General features: G+C 53.7%; 1 protein-coding gene across 2 annotated transcripts; it reads right to left on the bottom strand.

Moving 5' to 3' along the window:
* Positions 1–11,137: 11,137 nt before the first annotated feature.
* Positions 11,138–18,848, bottom strand: SDHAF2 (succinate dehydrogenase complex assembly factor 2). 2 transcript variants are annotated; one of them, XR_014795900.1, is made up of 5 exons: positions 18,699–18,848; positions 16,222–16,445; positions 15,907–16,016; positions 12,435–12,587; positions 11,802–11,892 (listed from the first exon to the last, which is right to left on the bottom strand). XR_014795900.1 is itself a non-coding variant. In XM_084893820.1 (4 exons), the coding sequence occupies exons 1-4, from the start codon at positions 18,732–18,734 to the stop codon at positions 11,762–11,764; spliced, it is 501 nt and encodes a 166-aa protein (XP_084749946.1). In that variant the 5' UTR covers positions 18,735–18,848; the 3' UTR covers positions 11,138–11,761. The 2 variants fall into 2 exon arrangements, 1 of the variants encoding a protein (XP_084749946.1); XM_084893820.1 differs by lacking the exon at positions 12,435–12,587 and having other exon boundaries at positions 11,138–11,892.
* Position 18,849: the final 1 nt, after the last annotated feature.

The following is an 18,849-nucleotide window of genomic DNA, read 5'->3' as shown; positions in this document are numbered from 1 at the left end:
GCAGCACTTCCGGGGCCGGACATGGGGTACAAAGTGTCTCTTTGAGCCCCTGCTCTCCGTTCTTTGGGGTGTGTATCCAGAAGTGGCGTTGTGGGTTCCATGATACGGTTGAAGTCCCTGTGCTGGAGGCCAGGGCAGGCCCAAAGGCTGATGTTTCCTGGCCCCTGAGACAAGAGGTGCTGGGGAGGGAGAAGGGAGGAGAGGAAGTGGGGGGGAGGGGCAGAACCAGGTGTGGCCTCGGGAAGGCCTGGGCTGAGTCCCTTTAGCCTTTAGCCAGGAGAGGAAGAGGCAGAGGTGCTGATGTCTTGGGTGAGCCCGGGTCACCCCCCTGCTTCTTCCTGAGCCTCTTCTAAAACGTGGGTGTGAGGTCTGGCTCTGCCACAGACAGTGCTGTGTGACGTTCCTTTAGTGACCGCCCCTCTCTGGTCCCGCTGCCCGTGGAAAGAAGGGGCTGGTTGGGAATAGGAGGTCCGGTTTTTGTGTTGGTGGTGGGAGAGGCGTTGCTTGTTTGGGCTCAGGCCTTGAAACTCTCTCTTCAAACAGATATTAAACTGATGGCTGTCCCCCATCTCCCCGCCCCCCCCCTCATCTGTGAGGCAGCAGGAGCCCCAGCCCACCTCCTTCCAGCCCCTTCCCCTCTGCCTTGTTACGGGGGGGGGGGGGGTGGCCTGGCCCTCCAGGGCCTCTGGCCCCGCACGGCAGTCTCTCCCAGCCCAGACCCTCAGGTGTGTCCACAGAGGCCACCGGGTCCCTGAGACAGAGCTCACCAAACCCCGCACTCTGCCAGCAGGGACACTGTTTCGGAGCCCAGATTCTTCTGAGGCCCATGCAGGCCTCCCCTGAGCAGGTGCCCCCCGTGTGGCCGCCTGGGTCCCAGCGGCCTGGTGCGCCCCGTGGAGGAGCAACTTGAAGGTGGGACACGGCGTTCAAGGGCACTTCCGAGGGTCGGGGGTGGCTATGATGGCTGTAAGGACTGGGTCCAGCCAGGCCCGTGTGGCTCAGGGGTTGAGCATCAGCTTATGAACCAGGTGGTCACAGTGTTGTGGCTGGCAAGACCCGGTTGAGGCAGGGCTCCAGACGGCCAGCAAGACCCTGTTGAGGCAGGACGCCAGGCCCTGAAGGAACAAGCAACCAGACCCACAACAAAGAATGTAGCATAACTGTTAGTCATAAAATAGTTCTGTTGCAAGGCTCAACCCCCAGGCAGGCACGTCCTGTTTCCAGTAGCCGCAAGGCAGGACAAACAGACCAAACCAGGTCAAACAGAGACTGCTTAAGCTGAAAATAAACCCCCACCCCGGGTGTTGTATAAACTTTAAATGTTGCTGTACTAGTGGAATTTTTCTATAACTTATAACTGACCTTTCTTTGTTAAAACTTTAGCCAATCATAATCTGCCAGGCATCCCTAAGACGGGAATGAAAGTAGCATGCTTAGAGTGGGTCGGGGCTCTCGTTGCTCACTGCTGCGTCAGTTGAGACTTGAGCCCGGACTCCAGTTCGTAATAAAGGCTTCCTAAATTCCAATTTGGCTGACTGGTGGTCGTCATTTGAGGGTCGCCCACAACAACAGTTCGCTTCCTGGTCAAGGGCATGTGCCCGGGTTGCTGACTCCATCCCCAGGGCGGGGCCTGCAGCAGGTCCATGATTCTCTCGTCATGGATGTTTTTCTCCTGCTCTCCCTCTCCCTTCCTCTCTGACATCAGGGGAAATAATGTTTAAAAAGACTGGGTCCCGGGAGGAGCCTGCGGACGGATGGGCCAGCCGACTCTGGCTCCACTGCGGGTTTCCCCCTTTCCGGCTTCTCCGCAGGATGACTTGGGCCGGAGGAAGGTCTGCTGGCCGCCTCAGGGAGGCAGGAGAACTGCCAGACTGGGCTCCCCACCCCCTGGCACCCCTACTCGCTGTGCATCACCCCCAGGACCCGAAGGAGCCCAGGCTAAGGGCCCATCGCTCTGTCTTTCCTAAAAGGAACCGCCGCCCCTGGCAGCCGGGCCCTCTCCCTGCCGCCTGCCGCCCCCGCGGGCGCCACTGCTTCCCTGGCACTTCCCCTCGGGGGCGGTTCCTGGAAGACGTGTTTACGTGATGGCTGTGCTGTTCCTGCCTGTTCTGTTCTCTCACTGTCTCCGCGCAGGGAACTGGTTGATCTTGCACGGGGTTTAAAAATTCATGACTCCTGGGAAGACAGAATAAGATGAAGCAGAAAATGAGCCCGATCCGGGCCTCCAACGGGATGGAGGTTGCTGGGCAGCGATGCTCGGGGGCCCACGAGGGCGGGTTCTGGGCGCACAGAGGTCCGGGGCTGAAGCTGCGGCCTCCGTGCGGGCGGCTGTCTGGCTTCCTTCATGCCCCACAGCCATTCCCTAAGCAGTACCCCGAGATCACAGCAGCACTCACACACGTGGGCTGTGGATTCGGGGAAGAAATGGCATTTAAGTGCTTAGCCTGGCCTAGAGAAGGCGCTCCTAAGTGTTTATGATCATTTCCATTTCCCAGATGCCCCCGCAGTTAGATAAGGGCCATGTGGCCAGTTCTGCTCCCCCTGCGCCTCCCCCCCCCCCGCCCCGCTGTGGGAGGGATTGAGGGATGCTGCTCCCAGTCTGAGGTCACTAGGCGTGGCCACGAGTTTCCCGCTCTCTGTGGGTGGAGACCCCCTGTGGGATGGAAGGACCGAGAGCTGAGAGTCAGCTGAGAGCCGGATGCAGCCTGGATCCCCGCGGCACCGCATGGAGGCCATTCGGGGAGGTGGTGGCCACCTCGCGCTCCCGCCCCCGAGGCCGGGCTCCTGCTTCTGCAGCCCGAGGGGAGGGAGGGCTTCTGGGGAAAGAGTTTGGCTGTGGTTCTGTGTTAGTCAGGCTTCTCCAGAGAAGCAGGACCACTGGGTGTTTACAGAGGGAGAGATAGAAATAGATTTATGATAAGAAATGAGCTCATGCTATGATGGAGGCCGGCGACTCCCAAGATCTGGGTATGTGTGTGTGTGTGTCCCCGCTGAAGATAAACAGGCCTGAGACCGGGGAGAGGCGCTGTCACTATTTGAACCCGGGAAGGCAGGGAAGGCAGGGAAGGGGCCTGTGATGGGAAGGCAGGCGCAGGCAGGTGAGGGGCCTATGAGATGTTAGGAGGACGGTGAGATGTTAGGAGGACAGTGGTGGCAAGGCAGCTGCGGCCTGGTCCTTCGTCACCGGCCGCTGAGCTGCCGACGGAAGACCCAAACCCGCAGCGTTCCTGGGAGAAAACAGGGCAGACACGCCTTCCCGTGGGCCTGGAAGGCGGTCTAGTGAGTAGGACCCCAAAACTGCACCGGCAACAAAAGCAGCTATAACCGAAGGGGACGCCTTGGACACCACAGCTTCTGCCCGAAGAGGAAACCGTCAATGGGTGGGGAAGGAGAGCTGTGAAAGGAGGAGGAAAACGTTTGCAAATCCCATCCGGGAGGAGGGGTTGCTGTCCAGAGTGTAGAAGGAACTCGTACGTATCGCCAGCCAAAGGCACGTGACCCCGGTTAAAAACGGGCCAAGGACATTCATAGTCCGTTCCCCAAAGAATGTGGACAGACGGCCAATGGGCACCAAGAGAGGTCTCCCAGGCGCTGACCGTCAGCAAAGGCAAACAAAAGCACCACGAGATGCCACCTCTTCCCCGCAGCACTCGCACCCTGACCGGTGTGGCTCAGTGGATAGAGCGCAGGCCTGTGGACTCAGGGGTCCCAGGTTCGATTCTGGTCAAGGGCATGTACCTTGGTTGTGGGCATATCCCCAGGAGGGAGTGTGCAGGAGGCAGCTGATCGATGTTTCTCTCTCATCGATGTTTCTGACTATCCCTCTCCCTTCCTCCCTGTAAAAAAAAAAAATCAGTGAAGTATATTTTAAAAAAAGACACGTACCAGGGCTGGCCGCATGTGGAGAAACAGGGGCCATTGTGCGCTGCTGGCGGAGCACAGGGGCCCCTCCAGATGTGTGACCGGCCCAGCCAGCGTGGCTGCGGGGCTGAGCACTGACCTGGGAACCAGGAGGTCACGATGACATTCCCAGTCGGGCAGGTTACCTTAAACTTCGTCGAAGACGCGGCTGGGAGGATGAAGGCCCAAGGCGCGGGCCGGGTGGAAATATTCGCGACGTTTCTCTGGCCACGGACGGGTGTGCAGGACAAATAAAACGTACGTTTCAACAAGAAGATGACGACAACCAAATTTTAAAGTGGGTAAAAGACTGGGACAGACACCCCGCAGAAGAAGATACAGGAATGGCCAATAAGCATGTGAACAGAGTGCTTCACCTCGTTAACCGTCAGGGAAACACACGTTAAAACCACAGCGAGGCGCCCGCCCCGGCCTGCCGGATTGGCTGAAGGTTGAAGACTGTCAACCCAAATGCTGACAAGATCCAGGGGTAGCTGGCCCTCCAGGGCACGGGTTGGGGGGGGGGGAGTGTAAAACAGCACATCTGCTTTGGGAACAGTTCTGACAGTGCTTTTTTGTTCTTTGTTAATCCTCGTCCAAGGATATTTTTCCATTGATTTTTAGAGAGAGAGGAAGAGAGGGAAAGACAGAGAGAGACATCGATGGGAGACCAGGACCCCCCAACCAAGGCATGTGTCCTTGACTGGAATCGAACCTGGGACCCTTCAGTCCTACAGGCTGACATTCTATCCAGTGAGCCAAACTGGCCAGGGCTTGGCAGCTGCTTTTAAACTAGACATATACCTACCTTCGACCCCAAAATTCCTTGCCTAGATACCTACTAAGAGAAAGAAAAACATTTGTTGCTGAAACCGGTGTGGCTCAATGGATAGAGGTTCAGCCTACGGACTGAAGGGTCCCAGGTTCAATTCTGATCAAGGGCACTTACCTTGATTTCAAGCACATCCCCAGTGGGTGGTGTGCAGGAGGCAGCTAATCGATGTTTCTCTCTCATGGATGTTTCTAACTCTTTATAGTTCTCCCTTCTTCTCTGTAAAAAAAAATCAATAAAATATATATTTTTTTTTTAAAAGAAAAAGAAAAACATGTGTTCACACAGAAAGACTTGTCTGTAGTATCTTCACTCATAATAGCCCAACGCGGGGAAGAGCTGAGGTGCCCATCGGAGGCAGTGGACTGACCGTGGTAGTCAGCGTGGAATAAACGCTGAACGCTGGTGTGCAATGACACAGAGGAATCTCAAAACATCCTGCTGAGTGGAAGCAGGCACGCGCAGAACAGGGCGCCCGGAGCGAGTCCAGCTACAGGCAGTCCCCGAGCGGAGCAGCTCTCCCGTGGAGGGATCAGGAGAGGGAGGCCCGAGGTGCTGCAGGGGCTGCTGGGATGAGCACGAGGGACCTTTCTAGGGTGACGGGAATGTCTGTACCTTGATTGGGGTGTGGTTGTTAAAAATGCGCTTTTATGTGTCAAAATTCAGCAAATGTGTACCGAAGATTTGTACATTTTAGCCCCGGCCCATGTTTCCCGGTGGTTAGCCTGACCACAGAAGAGTTGCAGGTTCAATTTCTGATCAAGGGCACATACCTGGGTTGCGTGGAAATCCCAGCCCAGTCAGGGCATGTACAGAAGGCAAGCCATCAATGTGTCTCCTCACATCAATGTCTCTCTCTCTCTCTCTCTCTCTCATTCCCTCTCTCCCTCCCCCTCTCTAAAATTTAATGGAAGCCCTAGCTGGTTTAGTTCAGTAGATAGAGCATCAGCCTGCAGACTGAAGGATCCTGGGTTCGATTCCAGTCAGGGGCACAGGCCTGGGTTGTAGGCTTGGTCCCCAGTAGAGGGCCTGCAGGAGTCAGCCGATCCATGATTCTCTTTCATCATTGATAATTCTATCTCTTTCTCCCTTCGTCTCTGAAATCAATAAAAATATATATTTAAAAAAGGAAATAAAATTTAATAGAAAACATTTTGAGAATTAACAACAACAAAAAGATGTGTGTATTTTATTGCATGTATATTTTATAGCAAGAGGCAAAAAACTTGACATGAATATCAAAGTCTAATAATTTGCATTCTAAAGTATTTAGGGGAGGTGTTCTGATGTCAGTAATTTTCTCTGAAATACATAAAAAAGTAGATGCTTTTATGGGTGGAGAGAGGGATGGAAAGACCGACAGATGTCTGATCCATCAAACAGCGTTAAGACGTTAATGGCAGGCTCTGTCCGGTGTTGCTCAGTGGGTTGGGCATCCCGTGCACTGAAAGGTTGCTGGTTCGATGCCAGTCACGGCACATGCCCGGGTTGCGGGCTGGATCCCCAGCAGGGGGTGTGCAGGAGGCAGCCGATCAAAGATTCTTATTTTTGATGTTTCTATCTCTCTCACCCTCTCCCTTTTTCTCTGAAATCAATAAAAAATATATATATATTTTTAAAAGTTAATGGTAGAATCGAAGTTCTGGCTGTAGGGGTGTTTATTGCAGAACTCAACATTGTTTGAAATTCTTAATAACAAAATGTTAGGAGAACTTGGTAAATTTTATGTGTTTGTTCTTATAGTTACCTTTTTAATTTTGGCGAGTGGCCGCTATTGACATAATTGTTCCATTTCCAGTGAGGATCAACAGTTTCCTTATAAAACTAATCTGTTTAAATAAAAAAGGGACTTTTTTTTTTATTGAAGAAAGCTATTCGGTGAATATTGGCACAGATGGTGCACGGATTTGGTCAAGCTCAGGCTGGCCGGGCGTGAACAGGCTCGTCTGGGCCGGGGTGTGGGAGTGCACAGTTCTGGGGGACCTGGTAGAGGCCCCCATTGCTGCCCCCCCATCACCTTACCTGCCTGGGGAAGAGTCTAATCGTGCAGAGGGCTCCTGGGAAACGGGGATCCCCAGGCAGCGTAACTAGAAGCTGATCAGCACCAACTTGTGGTCCGCCATCCCCAAGCAGGATGGGCTGGATGCGTAGGGGCTGTCAACTCAGCTCTGAGACCTGCTGCTGTGTAAGGCCACGCCAGCTCGGTGCCCTGGCACCTTCCCCCCAGCCACCATGGCAGCAGATGGACTGAAGGGTAAACATGAGGCTGACCACTCTCCCAGAGGAATCTCTCTCCCTGCTGATATACACTGAGTGGCCAGATTATCATGATCTCTGAACATATCATAATCTGGCCACTCAATGCATATATATACTAGAGGCCCCGGTGCATGAATTTGTGCATGGGTGGGGTCCGGCCAGCCTAGCCAGGGGGAGGAGACATGGGCCGTTGGCTGGCCTGCCTGCTGGTCGAACTCCTGGTTGAGGGGAAAATTTGCACTTTAGCCTTTTATTATCTAGGCTATCCACTGAGTGGCCAGATTATTATGTGTTCAGAGATCATAATAATCTGGCCATTCAGTGTGTTATTTAAATATATTTTTATTGATTTCAGAGAGGAAGGGAGAGGGAGAGAGATGGAAACATCAATGATGAGAGAGAATCATCGATCAGCTGCCTCCTGCACCCTCCTACCCCATTGGAGATTGAGCCCAAAACCCAGGCATGTGCCCTTGATCGGAACTGAACCTGGGACACTTCAGTCCACAGGCTGACGCTCTATCCACTGAGCCAAAGCAGCCAGGGCTCCCTGGTGACATTTGGAATAGGAGCAGGTTTGTGCCGGTGCCTCCGTGTCCGGAGGCGAAGACACAGACCGGATGACGTCCAGGCAGTGCCGGGAGCCAGCCAGAGAGGCCGCCGTGGCCGGGAGGGACGCGCTCCCTCCAAGGGGCACAGCTCGGGCAAACGGTGTTTGGCTGTGGGTTTCGACGATTTCCAACGACTCCGTGAGAAAACGATGGGAAGAGAACAGTCTTGACTGACCCAGTTTGATGAGCCTGGAGAGGGACTGGCAAGACCACGTCCGATGGGCCAGGGCAGGGCCAGGCGCTCAGGGTCCGGCGGGCGGGAATGAGGTCAGCGAGTGGTGGTGGCAGACCGAGAGGAAGGATGCAGCTTCTGTGCGCCAGGGCCCTTGGGGGCTGCTGGCCTTGGCTGCGTGGCTATTGATTGTTGTTTTATTTTTAATGCACCGTGGCCGGCCTCATTTACCTTCGTGCCTAATAAAGGGAAAACTGTGTACACAGCACCCTGCGCCTGTCCTCGGAGCTGACACACGCCAGCAGCCTGAGAGGCAGGCAGCCCCGTTCGCGAGCAGGCGCAGGTGGCAGTGCGGCGGCTGGATGGTGTTGGGGAGACAAACGGGGGACAGGGGAGGTCAGCGCCCTGGGAAACAGCTCTGAGTGCAGAGCTGGCTACCGGGCGGATGGCGTCAGCGCCCGGGGAGACAGGCCAGCAGCCCAGACCTCTCTCTAAGCTGCCTGCGCCCCCTTCTCCCCACGTCAGCGCAGCTGGGACGATGGCCAGGGTCGGCGGTGCATTCCAGGGCGACATCCGTCTTCGCGCCTGCCCTGCTCTGCCTTCTCTCACGCCTGCTGCCCGCCGAGGTGAGCGCTCCGGTTTTTCCATCCAAGGTCCCGTGACCAGGGTCTGTGTTCTCTCCGGCCGCCGCTGCGGGAAGACACTGGGCGCTCTCCCTGCAGATGGGACTGCCCTGCGCAGAGGTCGGTGACCTTCCCGACCCGCCAGGCCGTTAGGACACAGGTTACCCCTGATACCTACTGAGGGCTTGCTGTGTGCTGGGGTCCTGCAGGAATGTGGCGTGCTGCACCCCTCACCCCTATGGGGACCACTGGTTAAGAGAGAGAGCGTCCCCCTGGCCGGTTTGGCTCAGTGGATAGAGCGTCGGCCTGCAGACTGAAGGGTCCCAGGTTCAATTCCGGTCAAGGGCATGTACCTTGGTTGCGGGCACAGCCCCAGTAGGGGGTGTGTAGGAGGCAGCTGATCCATGTTTCTCTCCCATCGATGTTTCTTTTTCTTTTTTTTAACACTATTCCTTTTTATATATATATATATATTTTTTATTGATTTTTTACAGAGAGGAAGAGAGAGGGATAGAGAGTTAGAAACATTGATGAGAGAGAATCATCGACCAGCTGCCTCTTGCACACCCCCCACTGGGGATGTGCCTGCAACCAAGATACATGCTCTTGACCGCAATCGAACCTGGGACCTTTTAGTCCCTAGGCCGACGCTCTATCCACTGAGCCAAACCGGTTTCGGCTGTTTCTAACTTTCTTTCCCTCTCCCTTCCTCTCTGTGAAAAATCAATAAATTTTTTTTTTTTTTTTAAAGAGAGAGAGCGAGTGTCACCGCCCCACCTGGTAGATGAGGAAACTGAGGCTCAGGCCAACCTTTCCTCCACCACCGAAGCGGCGGAGCCAGGGCGAGAACTTGTCACCGGTGCTGCTCTGCTTCCCCGCCGGGGGTCCTGGCCTCGTCCTGCCCCCTCCCCGCAGGACGCACAGCCATGCCTCAGAGCCAGCACACCCCTTTGCTACAGTTTGTCCCAGTGTGGATTTCTGTGTCCACCGGTGAGGCAGGCAGTGTGTTCCAGGAGCAAGTTCACCCGCTTTGGAGGCAGGCTGGACTAAACCAGACTCAGGAGTTTGTTTGTTGTTGCTGTTAATTCTCACCTGAGGATGTATTTCCATTGATTTTTAGAGAGAGTGGGAGAGAAAGACAGAAACATCGACGTGAGACACATCGATTGGTTGCCTCCTGCATATGCCGCAACCAGAGCCTGGGCTGGGGAGGGGCCTGCCACCGAGGTACATGCCTTTGACTGGAAATGAACCCGGGACCCTTCAGTCTGCAGGCCAATGCTCTATCCACTGAGCCACACCAGTCAGGCAGGACGCTGGCTTTTTGACCTTCAACAGACTCCTCTCTCTGAGGCCCCTTCTGTACAAGACGGGCCCGAGCCACTGGAACGACATCACATAGGCACAGGCTGGTTCTCCTTCTGAGCCAGGGCGCTGAGGAGCTGAGGAATGGGCAGGGCTGTGAGGAGGCTACTAGAGACCTGCAGCCCGAAAGTGCTGGGAACGCATACCTCCTCCCCACCCACAGCTGTACCTCCTCCCCACCCACAGCTGTACCTCCTCCCCACCCACAGCTGTACCTCTTCCCCACCCACAGCTGTACCTCCTCCCCACCCACAGCTGGTACCTCCTCCCCACCCACAGCTGGTACCTCCTCCCCACCCACAGCTGTACCTCCTCCCCACCCACAGCTGTACCTCCTCCCCACCCACAGCTCGTTCTTCCTCCCCACCCACAGCTTGTTCTTCCTTCCCACCCACAGCTCGTAATCACCAGGCATCTGCTTATCAGCCATCGCCATCCTGATAGGATCGTGTCCTGATAGAATCACAGCTCCAAGGGCATGAGTCCCCTAGAGGCCGCCCCTAGCAACACCAGTCTTCTGGCTGGAGCCAAACACTTCCAAACACGTCATTCATTCCTAAAACACTATTGTCATTCTGTCATCTACAATAATGTGAAGACTAGAAATAGAGAAAAACTGGCTATGTGACCCGGAAATGAAAGCTGACTGTGACCTTGTAAACTCTATGCACATGTTTACGGATTACATGAAGTAATGGTGCACAGACTGGGAATTGTGGTTTTCCATCTTAAGACATTTTCCAATATCTGGTTATCGTTGTTCACAAAGTGACATTTCAGAGAAAGAAGACTGAGGAGGAGGAGGAAGTTGGCTGTGACGCGGCACGCACACCCACTCCTCCCGCTGTGCCTTCCAGACTCAGGCCGGGGTCCTGGATCCGCTTCCCTGGGCAGGAAGCCCCGCTGGGCTGGAAGGGGAGGATCACCGGGGCCCTGCTGCAGCTGGGGCTGTTCTGCAGCGCTGGGGCTGCCAGCACCTCCAGCTGAAGCCCTGAGCGGGCACATTTGCTTCCCCACAGCGCCCTCCTGTGGCAGAGGCCAGCCAGAGCCCACAGGTCTTCCTGCCAGCAACACTGACAACCCACTTTTTAAAAAACTATTTTTATTGGTTTCAGAGAGGAAGAGAAAGGGAGATCGAAACATCAATAATGAGAATTATCAATCAGCTGCCTCCTGCTCGCCCCCTACTGGGGATTGAGCCCGCCACCTGGGCATGCACCCTTAACCGGAATTGAACCTGGGACCCTGCAGCCTGCAGCCCAACACGCTATCCCTTTTTTTTTTCTTTAAAAAAAATATTTAATTAATTAGCTAACCTTCAAACCAGTTATCGGGCATGAGTAATGTTTAAGAAGAAGGAGTAATCACAAAACTATTAATGTTGTTTTCTTTAATCACTGTTTGCTACAGGTAAAATGGATACACATCTGTGTAATAACACACAATCCGTGCTTTTTAAATACCTGATTCCCCCAAAACCAGGGGAAGGTGGTTCAGCGTGGCTGGAGGGAGGCGAATGGCGATTTGAAGGACAGTTCATGTACATCACACTCTAACCCCCGCTCGAGGCCCAGGACCGAGCAAGCAGCGCTAGGAGACTAGGAGATTCTGAACATTTAACGTCCTGGGAGAGGGTGGGGGAGGAGGGGCCCTACCCGGGCAGGAGGGTGTGAGAGCTGAGGGCCAGGAGGAGGGGCAGCTGAGGGCCTAGGGGGAGGGGCAGCTGAGGGCCAGGAGGAGGGGCAGCTGAGGGCCTAGGGGGAGGGGCAGCTGAGGGCCTAGGGGAAGGGGCAGCTGAGGGCCTAGGGGGAGGGGCAGCTGAGGGCCTAGGAGGAGGGGCAGCTGAGGGCCTAGGAGGAGGGGCAGCTGAGGCCCTAGGAGGAGGGGCAGCTGAGGGCCTAGGAGGAGGGGCAGCTGAGGGCCTAGGAGGAGGGGCAGCGAAGCCAGCATCCTCGCAGCAGTGAGCAGGGCGGAGCTACACGCAGGGGCAGGGGCGCGCTCACTGGGGCTTTTCGAAGAGGTACTCGAGGTCCGGGGCGCGCAGCCGCTGCTCCTTGTTTTTGTTTTTAGCGAAGTCTCTGAGCAGCGCCAGGATTTCGTTTTCGAATATTTCCGGGGCTGGTTTGGCTTCTGCAAGAGAAGAGCAGCCAGAACAAACTGTGTCAGTCAGTAGTTAGGCAAAAGGGCCTTGAGCCTTGACTCCAGCCTTGGCCAAGGGCCTCGGCAGGTGTAGCCGTTCCTTTCTCCCTCTCAGTGCTGAGTGAACACGGCGCCTGGGCCTGTGTCAGGTTTGGGACAGCAGCTCCTATCGTGGCTGCTCTGGTGCTACGAGACTGAAGCCTTTACTGTCTGCTAACAGCCAGACACAAGCAAGCCGCTTCTAGGCATGAACACAGCCCGCCTCGGTCTTCCTTACGATGCCTAACATTCAACACACAATTACCACACACACACACACACACACACACACACACACACACACACACCGGGAAGGGACAAAGCAATCCACAGAAACAGACGAAGGGATGGCCCACAGACTGGTGGGGAATTTAAAGCCACTATGGCTAATATGTTAAAGGCCCCAGTGGAAAAAGGAGACAAAAATCTCTGAACTGGCGAGGAACTCCAGCTGAGATGGGAACTATAAAAGTGAGATGGAAACGTTAACAAACCCTGGCCAGATGGCTCAGTTGGAGGGTCGTCCCAGGCACCGAGGGGGTCACTGGTCAAGGCACCCGGGCGGGTTGTGGGTCCGGTCCCCGGTCAGGGTGCTGGGGTGTGTGTGAGAGGCAAGCCATGTTTCTCCCCTCCACCTTCCTCTCTCTCTGAAATCAACAAAAACAACATTTAACAAATAAGTAAAAATAAGCAAATAAGCAGAATGACCTCAACAGGTCCATCCTGAGACGTGACAGAGTCGAGGACGAATCAGTGAACTGAGGACGGGTCAACAGACATCACCCAAACGAACGCATTGAGGAAAAGAGTAAGAGACAGAGAACAGAATCCCAGACTATGACATCAGATGGACAGTCTAACCGAAGTGTAACTGGACCCAACAAGCCCAGAAAACCCAAAGCAGGTAAACACCCAACACAAGCATCCAGCCTGTCACACACCAACTGCTGGAAGCCAGAGATAAAACGCTGGAAACGTTCAGGAAGAACTGTACACAAAGCAACAAAGACACAGCACAGCCCCCGCCAAGACTAGGCAGACCAGATAATGGCACACACTAACGGACTTGAAGCTGGCGGTACAAGGTAACCAAAGCAACAATAACCAGATCCAGCTCAACCGAACAGATCATCCTTCAGCCTCACAAAAAAGTGTGCCCCTATAATGTGCTGAAAAGTTGTGAACTTATAATTCTATAGCCAGTGAAAATATCTTTCAAAACTGCTAAAAGCTGAGAAAATGCATAACAGCAGACCTACACTACAAGAAATATTAAAGGAAGTTCTTCAGGAATAGGATACCAGATAGAAACATCGAACTACATAAAGAAATGAAGAACTCGGAGGCGATTAAGATAAGGGAAATATAAAACACCAGAGGCCCAGTGCACAACATTTGTGTACTGGGTGGGGGCCCTCAGCCCGGCCTGCGCCCTCTTGCAGTCCAGGACACCTCAGGGGATGTCCAACTGTCAGCTTAGGGGAGCAGGCCTAAGGGGGCAGGCGGACATCCCCCAAGGGGTCCTAAGCTCTGCCACCGCTGCTAGTTACTGCGCTCACTGGCTGTGAGCCCTCTGGCGAGCCTGGCTTCAGGCTGAGCAGCGCTCCACCTATGGGAGCACACTGACCACCAGGGAGCAGCTCCTGCACTCAGCATCTGCCCCCTGGCGGACAGTGCACGTCATAGCAACCAGTCATTCCACCATTCGGTCAATTTGCATATTAACCTTTTATTATACTATAGGATAATGTAATTTACATATTATATAAATGTTATATGTTATCCATACATTTACATATAAGATACTATATGTTATAGTTTTTACATATATTCTATCCTTTTCCTTATTTTAAGGATATCCATATGCTCTATGGATAATTGTCTGAAGTAAAACAACAGAAATGTAGTATAGGCTTAGAGCGCAAGTAAAAATAGAAAGTATGACAATAGCACATAAGATGGGAGGAGGAGCTGGAGTGTGCTACTGTAAAGGTCTTACATTATGCATGAAGTACTATAATATTACTTGAAGGTAGACTGTGATTAATTAAAGATGTAGACTGCAAGCCCTAGGGCAATCGCTAAAAAATTATAAAGGGAGGTATAAATAATAAACCGAAAGCGGAGTAACATTTAAAATACTCGTTGAAAAAACCCCATGGAAATAGAGGGGGAAAGGAACAAAGAACAGATGGAAGAAGTAGAAAGTAAAATGATGGTAAATTTTAATGCAATCACATTGATAATTAGTTATATGTAAATGACCAAACATAGCAACATACAGATAGAGATTTTAACATCCAACAAAGAAATAAAGACTAGGTATGTTGTCTGCAGGAGGCGCCGTTTAAAGCAGAAGAACGGCGCACAAGCCTTGAGCAATCCCGGCCCTTGAACACGACTGGTCTGTCCCTGCGGCACAGTTGGCCTCCGGACAGGGAAATGATCCAAGCGGTTTTGACCTCGTCACATGAGCGCTATTAAAAGCAGGGTTTTCTCCAGGAGGCGACAGCAGGGCACTCGGGTAGCTGGGAAGCACGAGAGGGATTCCATGGGAGGGAGCTCCGCTGCTGAGTGGAGGGGCCACAGGGCCCAGATCTGAGAGTGGCTTCCAGGAGCTGAAGGAGACCAGCAGCTAACAGACCGTGGGACTTCAGTCCTACCGCCTGAATGAGTTTCCGGACGGTGAGATCTGGGCACAGCTCCGGAGCTAACAAGGCACTAAGTTTGTGGTGTAGAGGGGACTTATGGGGGGGAGTGGGGGGGGGGCGGGGACATCTCTAATACTTTGAACAATAAAGATAAATTAAAAAAAGATAAAGTCACTAAGTTTGTATTAATTTACTCCATAGCAACAGAAAACTAATATAGACGGAAAGACACATACCATGCAAACACTCATCAAAAGAACGCTGGAGTGACTAAATTATGATCAGGTACTTCGGAACAAGGAACAAGGAACACCATCAGCAATCAAGACAGGCATTATCTATAATAATCTATCATAATAAAAGCATAATATGCTAATTAGACCAGACGTCTTTCCAGACAACCTTCCTGACGAACCGGGGCTGCGAGGGAAGCTGGTGCCGGGAGCCGCGGGAAGGCCGGCTCCTGCACGAATTCCGTGCATCGGGCGTCAATCCATCACGAAGACATAACAATCCTAATATGTCTGCACACAATAACAGAGCTTCCAAATGTATGAAGAAAAACTGAGAAGGCAGAAAGGAGTAATAAATCCGCAATTACAGATGGAGATTCCACAGTCCTCGCTCACAGACCGTCAGAACAAGCACCGAGGACTCTGTCAGCACGGAGGAGACCCGAACCTGAAGCACGGCCCCTACGTGGTGGCCCACCCTGAGTGCGAACGAAGACACAGGAGACCCAGAGGTGCGAGAACGGGTGAGACGTCCATTTCTGGCTCCACGCCAGGCCCTGCCTCGTTTTTCCTCAGCCTGCCTGGGAGACCTGCGCAATCTCACCAAACTCCCTTTTGCCTAAGTTCCCCAGAACAGGTGTCTGCTGTTGGCACACAAGAGCCCTAACTAGCCGAAACCGGTTTGGCTCAGTGGATAGAGCATTGGTCTGCGAACTGAAAGGTCCCAGGTTCGATTCCGGTCAAGGGCATGTACATTGGTTGCGGGCACATCTCCAGTAGGGGGTGTGCAAGAGGCAGCTGATTGATGATTCTCTCTCATCGATGTTTCTAACTCTCTCTCTCTCCCTTCCTCTCTGTAAAAAAATCAATAAAATATATTAAAAAAAAAAAAAAAAAAAGAGCCCTAACTAATCAAACAGATGCCGAACACCTGAGGACATGAACAGCGTCTGGAGGGAAGGTCTATTTGCATGAATAAAAGGGGGGGGGGGAGACACTGCCCAGAGATAATTCCAGACTCAAGTCAGCCCAAGTGACCCTCCTTTTCACATTCCACTTGCCCTCCCCCCACCCCCTAGTACCTGTGGCCCAGTGGTAAATATCCCAGTCGTTACTGGGCTCATTAATCAGGCGATCGTACAGGTTCAGCTGTTTCTCCGTCATTTGATGCAGATACTCTTTAGCGAAGAGGCTAAAACGAGAGCGAGGGGCAGAGAGAAAAGAATAGTTAGTTAAAAGGCCAGGCGGCCAGGCACGGGCACGGCACCGAGCCCGGCCCACCTGAGCAGGATGCACTGAGCCCGGCCCACCTGAGCAGGATGCACCGAGCCCGGCCCACCTGAGCAGGATGCACCGAGCCCGGCCCACCTGAGCAGGATGCACCGAGCCCGGCCCACCTGAGCAGGATGCAGTTCTCCAGCATGCCCCGCTTCCGGCTCTCGTACAGCAGGCGGGCCCTTTTGGTGGCGATGGGCTCGTCGGTTCGCTCCTGCCACGGGGGCAGCGGGATCTCGATCATGTCTTTCTGGGAATCTGAAGGGCTGTCCCCGCGGTAGGAACAGCTGAAGGCTGTCACGCTGGGCAAAGGAGACCTGAGGTGTTGCCTGGACAGCGCGAGCCTCTGAAACAGACAGGCCACGGACATCTTTTCAACATCAGGTGGCATCACTGCCGCCCCCACACGCGCTAGGCGCGAAGCATTTGGTTTCACCGGGTCCTTGAGAAGCTTCGCCAAAACTGGCCCCGCTTTACAGCTTAGAGGCCGGGGCTCAGGGAGGTGAAGACACCACTCCGACAGTAACTGCAGTGAGACCCGAAACCCAGCTCTGACGGCAAACGTCCTTAACCAGTCCCTTCCAGAAGTTCTCCAGCAGACGTATGTCCTCCCTCCCTCCCTCCCTCCCTCCGATGCATTCCCTTCCGGTGCGGTGTGTGTTCTTGTCTCCTGACTGTGTTAAAATCTGACAGCACGGACCCTAACCCTCCAAGGGCTCCTAATTGAGAGACAGGTAAAGCCTCTCATGATGCCATGAGAAGGTACTCATGTCAGCAAAACGGCAGGACAGGCATTCTCCCCCCACCCTCACCCCGCTCTCCTTCTCCCAGAAACCATCACCTCCGGTCCCCTTTACGAGAAATCCCGAAACCAGTGAAGAGGCTCCTAACCTCAGGCAAGCACACAGCAGCGGCATCAAAGCTGGAAGGAAAAGCCAAGACAATCCTTCATCTCGGTCCCTCCCCCTGGCTCAGCCGGTGCAACTGAAGAAAACCCTCAGCTCCTGGCGCCTCTCTCCGGAGAGAGAGGGGAGCCTGAGACATACGCCCAGCATGCCCACTTCTGGGGGCGCTGCCGGATGGGCTAGTGTTGGTCCTCTCTGAATCTAAGTGCTGGCAGGAGATGGGTGCTGTGAGAACACAGGCAAGGTGTTTGGACTGGCCCGCACCCTCCCACCAGGGCCCCCGCCCCCAGCTCAGCACAGCAGGAGAAAGCCCCAACTCCTGGCTTTTTAAATGGAATTTATCCAACTCCCTAACCAAAATGCATGGATAAAACAGTAAGACCCAACGCCCGGCCAGTGTGGTTCAGTTGGTTGGAGCACGTCCCACACATGGAAAGGTGGCAGGGTCAATCCCTGGTCAGGGCTGGTAGAAGGCAACCGATCAATGTTTCTCTCACCCATCGACGTCTGTCTCTCTCTCCTTCCCCTCTCTCTAAAGTCGATAAGCATGTCCTTGGGTGAAGATTTAAAAAATAATAATAAGACCCAACTAAATACTGTTACATGAGACTCATTTTAGATGTAAGGATACACATGGGCTGAAGTGAAAGGATGGAAAAAAAGGTATTTCATGCAAAAGTGAGCAGAATGACCCTACTCATATCAGATGAAACAGACTTTCAGTAAAAAAAACGGTCAGGGGGAAAAACCACACCTGTCAAGAGGTAAAGAAGGGCATTACATAATGATAAAAAGGGCAATTCATCAGGGAGATACAACCGTGATACATACACTCGCCGTCAACATCAGAGCACCCACATATATGAGGCAAACGTTGACCAGATAGAGAAGCAGCAACACAATGACAGGAGAGTTCCAGACCCCACAGAGCTTCCAGGCAGAAGATCAATATGGAAACAGAACTTGAACACTACAGACCCAACTGACCAGACAGACAGACATATCCAGAACCTCCCACCCACCAGCAGCAAGAACATGTTCCTCTCAGGCACACGGGGAACTTTCCCCAGGTGAGACCACCTCGAAGTTACAACACACGTCTCAGGAGGGTGAAATTATACGAGACCTCTTCTGACAACCATGGCAGGAAGCTGGGAAGAGCCGAAGGAAGGCTGCAACATTGGTAAGTATGCGGAACCAACACACTTAGCCCATGTTCAAGTGAGTCCAAGAAGGAATCGGAAGGGAGGTGAGGAAATGTCTGGAGACCAAAGACACACATACAAACTGTTAGCAGGCGCAGCAAAGGAGCACTCAGAGGGTGGAATACGGCGGGAAACATTAATCAGGAAAGAAAGATTAAACAAGAAACATTAGACAGGAAGAAAGGCCGTATGATGCGACGTGAGGTCATGGAGGTGTCAGGTAGGACTCAGAACAGAGTCCCCGGGGGAGAGGAGAACTCGCACTGGTCCGGCAGGAAGCTGATCTATTCTAACTGCCCTGCGGGATGGGGAGAAAGGGGAGCGGCCTGAGCTCCCAAGTTTGCAAGAAGGACCTCTGCCCGGGTCTGTCCTCGGGTCTGTCCCGCCCCGGATCGCCAGCAGCCGGACGGCCCCGCGAGACGGCGGCGGAAGACGAGACTCGGGGTCCGCGGCGGCCGCCTGGGGCCCCAGCACCCGCACGCTCCTCACCCGCGCCAGAGCCGGCAGCACGGCGGCCAGGGCCATTTTCCCCGACCTGGACCGGAAGCCGGCGCCCCTGCCACTTCCGGGAACTCCCGAGGCCGGCCTCGCGGAAGACGCGCCGGAGCCGGAAGACACTTCTCTGCGTGTGACGGAAGTG

The sequence above is a fragment of the Pipistrellus hanaki genome (assembly GCF_964339955.1).
Source record: "Pipistrellus hanaki genome assembly, chromosome: 9".
NCBI classification, from domain to species: Eukaryota; Metazoa; Chordata; class Mammalia; order Chiroptera; family Vespertilionidae; genus Pipistrellus; species Pipistrellus hanaki.
This window is presented reverse-complemented; position numbering and strand designations above follow the sequence as displayed.

Coding starts and splice junctions, on each gene's coding strand:
- SDHAF2 (XM_084893820.1), bottom strand. CDS start 18,734: ATGGCCCTGGCCGCCGTGCTGCCGGCTCTGGCGCGG. Junction 16,446..18,698: donor TGCTGCCGGCTCTGGCGCGG/GTGAGGAGCGTG, acceptor TGTCTGTTTCAG/AGGCTCGCGCTGTCCAGGCA. Junction 16,017..16,221: donor GAGAACTGCATCCTGCTCAG/GTGGGCCGGGCT, acceptor CTCTCGTTTTAG/CCTCTTCGCTAAAGAGTATC.